This window comes from Panulirus ornatus, chromosome 36, assembly GCF_036320965.1.
Source record: "Panulirus ornatus isolate Po-2019 chromosome 36, ASM3632096v1, whole genome shotgun sequence".
Classification (NCBI taxonomy): Eukaryota; Metazoa; Arthropoda; class Malacostraca; order Decapoda; family Palinuridae; genus Panulirus; species Panulirus ornatus.
Genome location: NC_092259.1, coordinates 15952199 through 15961843, shown reverse-complemented (window position 1 = coordinate 15961843; position 9645 = coordinate 15952199). Strand labels below are relative to the sequence as shown.

At 41.0% G+C, this 9645-nt stretch overlaps 1 protein-coding gene and 1 pseudogene across 2 annotated transcripts in view; one reads left to right on the top strand and one right to left on the bottom strand.

The window, feature by feature from the left end:
* Positions 1 to 259: 259 nt before the first annotated feature.
* Positions 260 to 709, top strand: LOC139760435 (DNA-directed RNA polymerase I subunit RPA12 pseudogene; annotated as a pseudogene).
* A 3435-nt stretch (positions 710 to 4144) lies between these two features.
* The window catches only part of LOC139760415 (tubulin alpha-8 chain), a 19924-nt gene continuing 14423 nt past the window's right edge, over positions 4145 to 9645 (bottom strand). For both annotated transcript variants that reach the window (XM_071683589.1, XM_071683588.1), the window contains one exon: positions 4145 to 5634. In XM_071683589.1, coding sequence (XP_071539690.1) covers positions 5505 to 5634 — 130 coding nt within the window. In that variant the 3' untranslated portion in view covers positions 4145 to 5504. The remainder of the gene's footprint in view (positions 5635 to 9645) is intronic.

The window sequence follows — 9645 nt, the reverse complement described above, 5'->3', positions numbered from 1 at the left end:
GTCAGTCAGCACACAGTTGAGTCTACTGATGAAGATTTGGGCCATTGTTATTTCATTTAACTTCTGAGGATCTAGTTACTATCTTTTCTCTATCTTTCAGTACCCTTCAGTTTTTACTATTCTAATAAAACTATCAATACACCATCAAACATGTGCATAATCATTTATGTAGACTTAATAGGTAAGTAATTATCTAAATAAAACCTTTATTTGTTCATAACCATGAGGAGAAGGACATGCATGGGATAGGATTGGAGCGATGTGGTGTACTGTGGATATGGATGTAAGAGACTTGCAAGAAGTGTTTGTGACAGATCCAGATTTCTGCCGTTCATGTGGTGCAATCCTTTTGCTCCCTAAAGTTGGTCAAACTGTAACATGCAAAGTATGTACCTTCAGTGTATCTATTAGTGAATTGACTGGCAATGAGGCAAGTTACAATGTGGAAATAACTCCATATGGTGCTTATGCATCATCAAAGAAGAGAGTTGATGAAGAAAATGAACTTGGACAGATGGATAATGACCGAGAATGCAGCAAATGTGGAAATATTGGGATGTCTTACACTACTATGCAGCTTAGATCAGCAGATGAAGGCCAGACCATTTTCTATATTTGTCCTAAGTGCAACCCATTGAGAGCACAATGCCCCTTACATACCATGAAGATCCAGTTTATTATAACCAATATATGGCTTTCACCCTCCTGAAAGATCAAGCCCCAGTACCCAAGAGCTATCTGAATCTCTCCCCAAGGTGACGGATACTAATGAAAATGAGATAACTGAAACTTATGTTTATGTTTATGTATATTATCCCTGGGGATAGGGGTGAAAGAATACTTCCCACGTATTCCTCGCGTGTCGTAGAAAGCGACTAGAGGGGACGGGAGCGGGGGGCCAGAAATCCTCCCCTCCTTGTATTAACTTTCTAAAATGGGAAACAGAAGAAGGAGTCACGCGGGGAGTGCTCATCCTCCTCGAAGGCTCAGAGTGGGGTGCCTAAATGTGTGTGGATGTAACCAAGATGTGAAAAAAGGAGAGATAGGTATTATGTTTGAGGAAAGGAACCTGGATGTTTTGGCTCTGAGTGAAACGAAGCTCAAGGGTAAAGGGGAAGAGTGGTTTGGGAATGTCTGGGGAGTTCAGTCAGGGGTTAGTGAGAGGACAAGAGCAAGGGAAGGAGTAGCAATACTCCTGAAACAGGAGTTGTGGGAGTATGTGATAGAGTGTAAGAAAGTAAATTCTCGATTAATATGGGTAAAACTGAAAGTTGATGGAGAGAGGTGGGTGATTATTGGTGCATATGCACCTGGGCATGAGAAGAAAGATCAAGAGAGGCAAGTGTTTTGGGAGCAGCTGAATGAGTGTGTTAGTGGTTTTGATGCACGAGACCGGGTTATAGTGATGGGTGATTTGAATGCAAAGGTGAGCAATGAGGCAGTTGAGGGAATAATTGGTATACATGGGGTGTTCAGTGTTGTAAATGGAAATGGTGAAGAGCTTGTAGATTTATGTGCTGAAAAAGGACTGATGATTGGGAATATCTGGTTTAAAAAGCGAGATATACATAAGTATACTTATGTAAGTAGGAGAGATGGCCAGAGAGCGTTATTGGATTACGTGTTAATTGACAGGCGTGCGAAAGAGAGACTTTTGGATGTTAATGTGCTGAGAGGTGCAACTGGAGGGATGTCTGATCATTATCTTGTGGAGGCTAAGGTGAAGATTTGTATGGGTTTTCAGAAAAGAAGAGTGAATGTTGGGGTGAAGAGGGTGGTGAGAGTAAGTGAGCTTGAGAAGGAGACCTGTGTGAGGAAGTACCAGGAGAGACTGAGTACAGAATGGAAAAAGGTGAGAACAATGGAAGTAAGGGGAGTGGGGGAGGAATGGGATGTATTTAGGGAATCAGTGATGGATTGCGCAAAAGATGCTTGTGGCATGAGAAGAGTGGGAGGTGGGTTGATTAGAAAGGGTAGTGAGTGGTGGGATGAAGAAGTAAGAGTATTAGTGAAAGAGAAGAGAGAGGCATTTGGACGATTTTTGCAGGGAAAAAATGCAATTGAGTGGGAAATGTATAAAAGAAAGAGACAGGAGGTCAAGAGAAAGGTGCAAGAGGTGAAAAAAAGGGCAAATGAGAGTTGGGGTGAGAGAGTATCATTAAATTTTAGGGAGAATAAAAAGATGTTCTGGAAGGAGGTAAATAAAGTGCGTAAGACAAGGGAGCAAATGGGAACTTCAGTGAAGGGCGCAAATGGGGAGGTGATAACAAGTAGTGGTGATGTGAGAAGGAGATGGAGTGAGTATTTTGAAGGTTTGTGGAATGTGTTTGATGATAGAGTGGCAGATATAGGGTGTTTTGGTCGAGGTGGTGTGCAAAGTGAGAGGGTTAGGGAAAATGATTTGGTAAACAGAGAAGAGGTAGTGAAAGCTTTGCGGAAGATGAAAGCCGGCAAGGCAGCAGGTTTGGATGGTATTGCAGTGGAATTTATTAAAAAAGGGGGTGACTGTATTGTTGACTGGTTGGTGAGGTTATTTAATGCATGTATGACTCATGGTGAGGTGCCTGAGGATTGGCGGAATGCGTGCATAGTGCCATTGTACAAAGGCAAAGGGGATAAGAGTGAGTGCTCAAATTACAGAGGTATAAGTTTGTTGAGTATTCCTGGTAAATTATATGGGAGGGTATTGATTGAGAGGGTGAAGGCATGTACAGAGCATCAGATTGGGGAAGAGCAGTGTGGTTTCAGAAGTGGTAGAGGATGTGTGGATCAGGTGTTTGCTTTGAAGAATGTATGTGAGAAATACTTAGAAAAGCAAATGGATTTGTATGTAGCATTTATGGATCTGGAGAAGGCATATGATAGAGTTGATAGAGATGCTCTGTGGAAGGTATTAAGAATATATGGTGTGGGAGGAAAGTTGTTAGAAGCAGTGAAAAGTTTTTATCGAGGATGTAAGGCATGTGTACGTGTAGGAAGAGAGGAAAGTGATTGGTTCTCAGTGAATGTAGGTTTGCGGCAGGGGTGTGTGATGTCTCCATGGTTGTTTAATTTGTTTATGGGTGGGGTTGTTAGGGAGGTAAATGCAAGAGTTTTGGAAAGAGGGGCAAGTATGAAGTCTGTTGGGGATGAGAGAGCTTGGGAAGTGAGTCAGTTGTTGTTCGCTGATGATACAGCGCTGGTGGCTGATTCATGTGAGAAACTGCAGAAGCTGGTGACTGAGTTTGGAAAAGTGTGTGAAAGAAGAAAGTTAAGAGTAAATGTGAATAAGAGCAAGGTTATTAGGTACAGTAGGGTTGAGGGTCAAGTCAATTTGGAGGTGAGTTTGAATGGAGAAAAACTGGAGGAAGTGAAGTGTTTTAGATATCTGGGAGTGGATCTGGCAGCGGATGGAACCATGGACGCGGAAGTGGATCATAGGGTGGGGGAGGGGGCGAAAATCCTGGGGGCCTTGAAGAATGTGTGGAAGTCGAGAACATTATCTCGGAAAGCAAAAATGGGTATGTTTGAAGGAATAGTGGTTCCAACAATGTTGTATGGTTGCGAGGCGTGGGCTATGGATAGAGTTGTGCGCAGGAGGATGGATGTGCTGGAAATGAGATGTTTGAGGACAATGTGTGGTGTGAGGTGGTTTGATCGAGTGAGTAACGTAAGGGTAAGAGAGATGTGTGGAAATAAAAAGAGCGTGGTTGAGAGAGCAGAAGAGGGTGTTTTGAAGTGGTTTGGGCATATGGAGAGGATGAGTGAGGAAAGATTGACCAAGAGGATATATGTGTCGGAGGTGGAGGGAACAAGGAGAAGAGGGAGACCAAATTGGAGGTGGAAAGATGGAGTGAAAAAGATTTTGTGTGATCGGGGCCTGAACATGCAGGAGGGTGAAAGGAGGGCAAGGAATAGAGTGAATTGGAGCGATGTGGTATACCGGGGTTGACGTGCTGTCAGTGGATTGAATCAAGGCATGTGAAGCGTCTGGGGTAAACCATGGAAAGCTGTGTAGGTATGTATATTTGCGTGTGTGGACGTATGTATATACATGTGTATGGGGGGGGGTTGGGCCATTTCTTTCGTCTGTTTCCTTGCGCTACCTCGCAAACGCGGGAGACAGCGACAAAGTATAATAAATATAAATAAATAAATAAAAACCTTTATAACTAATCTATAAAAATTTATTGAAGAAATATACAAAATGAGTAGAAAACATTCCTTCCCATCAATAACAAGGGTTGGAGAAATACTATGGATTTAATCTTAACACTTAAACATTAAATAAGACACAATGTGAAATATAATTTTTGTGCTAAAAAAGGAACTGGTTTTAGTATATTTGTATATTAAAAGCAACATTTAGTTACATGCCAGAGCTAAGGCTAATATCATTTCATTGATTAACGCTTTCAATGCAATCAAGTGACTGCTGGCCTCTATAATGTGGTTGTGTCGTTAAAGTTATAAATGCATTTAACTTTTTGCTACATAAAAAAAGCATTAATGTGAGCATGTCACTCAGTTGAGCATTATATATCATGAATCTATCAGCAAAGGGAAGGTGAAGGAGATAAAGTCTTTCTTGACTGAACCACTCCTGACAGTACAAGGTGAGCTCTGATTGGTTGAAATTATCACAGCCAGCTATATGGCAGACATCTGTTACATCACTGGTTGAGTGATAAGTTGTCAAGAAAATCAAGAATTTCTCTCCAGCCATACCCAATGCAAATCTTGGAAGATAAGCTAATCACTGATATGTTTATAAAATTATCTTACCAAACTATGGCCTTCTAGTTAAACCTTACAATAATCCTCAACATGTCTTTACTGAAGCTCTTTGGGCATTCTTCCCGTATCCTTAAAATCGAACTTGAGGAGTGAATGCTTGATCTTGGTTAGTCACAGCAGTCTCTCAAGTGTCATTTTAGAATACACTGGCAGATCTTTGGCATTTACAATAGAAAATTAAAATTTCTTTGGCTATAGCTATAGTATTACAGTTTTCACCTTCTGGTGTCTCAACACAATAATGCATTGTCATGTGCAATAAGCTGGTCCTAACATTTCAGCTAATTTTGTTTTGCAAATCAGTGAATATTAGTCTCATAATTTTTTTTCTTCTCTGGTTTTTTTCTTTCTCTGTTCTTCCTTTATTCCTATCTCTGCCAAACCCTGATCCTCCTTTCTTGGTCCCAACCTCTTCCTTATTATCTACATCTTTGGCTGACTTCATTATCTTTCAAATATCTACCAACTTCATTACTGCTGTCCTAAATTTCATCATGGTTATTGTCTATTGACGGTACAACTAGTCCTCTTGGCCTCTCCAGCATTTATCACTTTCCTTCCTATCTGATTGTCCTGCTACTATTAATAATATTCATTGTCTTCCTTTCCCTATGTTATATCCTCTTATTTTTCTGATACTGCACTTCCTATCTTCCAAATGCTAACTTCCTCCTCCATCTCAGTATCCTCCATCATGTATTCATTAGTCATCCTTTCCCTTGAAAGCCTTAATACTCATTATCTTCTTCTTCATCCTGGTTTGAATCCTGAGCGACCTCCTCGTAGTCGTGTTCTAAAGCTGCTAAATCTTCACGGGCCTCAGCAAATTCACCTTCTTCCATGCCCTCTCCAACATACCTGTAGCAGAAATGTGGTACTACTATGAAAAACAAGTCAGAAAATCTTTCTCTATTTCATTTTCAAATGTATAAACAAAGATAAGATAACACTTGCAGATAAAAAGAAAAGCTTGAAAAAGAGAGAGAGAGAGAGAGAGAGAGAGAGAGAGAGAGAGAGAGAGAGAGAGAGAGAGAGAGAGAGAGAGTTACCCTTAAGAATGACAAAACATAAGTAATGGAATGGCGTAGATGGACAAACTAACATCACACATGCCACAGCAAAAGTGACGAATCATGTACGGTAAACTTGGGGAGGGTAGTGCCAGTAATGGCTGAAGGAAAGCGAGTACGAATATATGTATATATCTACCTTCACCCTCTCAATCAATACCCTCCCATGCAATTTCCCAGGAATACTCAACAAACTTATACTTCTGTAATTTGAGCACTCACTCTTATCCCCTTTGCCGTTGTATAATTGCACTATGCCAGCCCTCAAGCACTTCACCATGAGTCATACATACATTAAATAACCTTACCAACCAGTCAACAATACAGTCACCCCCCATTTTAATAAATTCCACTGCAGTACCATCCAAACCCACTGCCTTACTGGCTTTCATCTTCTGCAAAGCTTTTACTACCTCTTCCCTGTTTACCAAATCATTCTCCCTAACCCTCTCACTTTGCACACCACCTCGACCAAAACAGCCTACATCTGCCAATCTATCATCAAACACATTCAACAAACCTTCAAAATACTCACTCCATCTCCTTTTCACATCACCACTACTTGTTATCACCTCCTCATTAGCCCCCTTCACTGATGTTCCCATTTGTTCCCTTGTCTTATGCACTTTATTTACCTCCTTCCAAAACATGTACATGTACACAAATATATATACAAATGCCCACACATGCATAAATACAAACATATCACTATATACTAGTATACATGCATATACGTACGTATACACAGATATACGCATATATTTGTATTCGCTTTCCTTCATCTATTCCCGGCACTACCCTCCCCAAGTTTACCGTATGTAATATGTCAACACATATATATAAATGCCCACACACACATATATACATACATATCACTATATACAGGTATACATGCATATGCATATGTATACATATGTACAGAGCATCAGATTGGGGAGGAGCAGTGTGGTTTCAGAAGTGGTAGGGGATGTGTGGATCAGGTGTTTGCTTTGAAAAATGTATGTGAGAAATACTTAGAAAAGCAAATGGATTTGCATGTAGCCTTTATGGATCTGGAGAAGGTATATGATAGAGTTGATAGAGATGCTCTGTGGAAGGTATTAGGAATATATGGGATGGGAGGTAAGTTGTTAGAAGCAGTGAAAAGTTTTCATCAAGGATGTAAGGCATGTGTACGAGTAGGGATGCATTATGCATTATGTCTCCATGGTTGTTTAATTTGTTTATGGATGGGGTTGTTAGGAAGGTGAATGCAAGGGTTTTGGAAAGAGGGGCAAGTATGAAGTCTGTTGTGGATGAGAGAGCTTGGGAAGTGAGTCAGTTGTTGTTCGCTGATGATACAGCGCTGGTAGCTGATTCGGGTGAGAAACTGCAAAAGCTGGTGACTGAGTTTGGTAAAGTTTGTGAAAGAAGAAAGCTGAGAGTAAATGTCAATAAGAGTAAGGTTATTAAGTACACTAGGGTTGAGGGACAAATCAATTGGGAGGTAAGTTTGAATGGAGAAAAACTGGAGGAAGTGAAGTGTTTTAGATATCTGGGAGTGGATTTGGCAGCAGATGGAACCATGGAAGCAGAAGTGAATCATAGGGTGGGGAGGGGGGCAAAAGTTCTGGGAGCATTGAAGAATGTGTGGAAGTCGAGAACATTATCTTGGAAAGCAAAAATGGGTATGTTCGAAGGAATAGTGGTTCCAACAATGTTATATGGCTGCGAGGCGTGGGCTACAGATAGAGTTGTGCGGAGGGTGGATGTGCTGGAAATGAGATGTTTGAGGACAATATGTGGTGTGAGGTGGTTTGATTGAGTAAGTAATAATAGGGTTAGAGAGATGTGTGGTAATAAAAAGAGTGTGGTTGAGAGAGCAGAAGAGGGTGTTTTGAAATGGTTTGGGCACATGGAGAGAATAAGTGAGGAAAGATTGACCAAGAGGATATATGTGTCGGAGGTGGAGGGAACGAGGAGAAGAGGGAGACCAAATTGGAGGTGGAAAGATGGAGTGAAAAAGATTTTGGGTGATCGGGGCCTGAACATGCAGGAGGGTGAAAGGAGGGCAAGGAATAGAGTGAATTGGAGCGATGTGGTATACCGGGGTTGACGTGCTGTCAGTGGATTGAATCAAGGCATGTGAAGCGTCTGGGGTAAACCATGGAAAGCTGTGTAGGTATGTATATTTGCGTGTGTGGACGTAGGTATATACATGTGTATGGGGGGGGTTGGGCCATTTCTTTCGTCTGTTTCCTTGCGCTACCTCGCAAACGCGGGAGACAGCGACAAAGTATAATAAAAAAAAAAAAAAAATATATATATATATATATATATATATATATATATATATATATATATATATATATATATATATATATATATATATATGTCGTAGAAGGCGACTAAAAGGGGAGGGAGCGGGGGGCTGGAAATCCTCCCCTCTCGTTTTTTTTTTTTAATTTTCCAAAAGAAGGAACAGAGATTTGGGCCAGGTGAGGGTATTCCCTCAAAGGCCCAGTCCTCTGTTCTTAACGCTACCTCGCTAATGCGGGAAATGGCGAATAGTTTGAAAAAAAAAAAAATATATATATATATATAATATATATATATATATATATTCTTCAAGGCTCCCAGAATTTTCGCCCCCTCCCCCACCCTATGATCCACTTCCGCTTTCATGGTTCCATCCACTGCCAGATCCACTCCCAGATATCTAAAACACTTTACTTCCTCCAGTTTTTCTCCATTCAAACTTACCTCCCAATTGACTTGACCCTCAACCCTACTGTACCTAATAACCTTGCTCTTATTCACATTTACTCTTAACTTTCTTCTTTCACACACTTTACCAAACTCAGTCACCAGCTTCTGCAGTTTCTCACATGAATCAGCCACCAGCGCTGTATCATCAGCGAACAACAACTGACTCACTTCCCAAGCTCTCTCATCCCCAACAGACTTCATACTTGCCCCTCTTTCCAAAACTCTTGCATTCACCTCCCTAACAACCCCATCCATAAACAAATTAAACAACCATGGAGACATCACACACCCCTGCCGCAAACCTACATTCACTGAGAACCAGTCACTTTCCTTTCTTCCTACACGTGCACATGCCTTACATCCTCGATAAAAACTTTTCACTGCTTCTAACAACTTGCCTCCCACGCCATATATTCTAAATATATATATATATATATATATATATATATATATATATATATATATATATATATATATATATATATATATATATATTTCCTTTTTTTTATGCTTTGTCGGTCTCCTGCGTTTGCGAGGTAGCGCAAGGAAACAGACGAAAGAAATGGCCCAACCCACCCCCATACACATGTATATACATACACATCCACACACGCAAATATACATACCTACACAGCTTTCCATGGTTTACCCCAGACGCTTCACATGCCCTGATTCAATCCACTGACAGCACGTCATCCCCGGTATACCACATCGATCCAATTCACTCTATTCCTTGCCCTCCTTTCACCCTCCTGCATGTTCAGGCCCTGATCACACAAAATCTTTTCCACTCCATCTTTCCACCTCCAATTTGGTCTCCCACTTCTCCTCGTTCCCTCCACCTCCGACACATATATCCTCTTGGTCAATCTTTCCTCACTCATTCTCTCCATGTGCCCAAACCATTTCAAAACACCCTCTTCTGCTCTCTCAACCACGATGTTTTTATTTCCACACATCTCTTTTACCCTTACGTTACTTACGCGATCAAACCACCTCACACCACACATTGTCCTCAAACATCTCATTTCCAGCACATCCACCCTCCTGC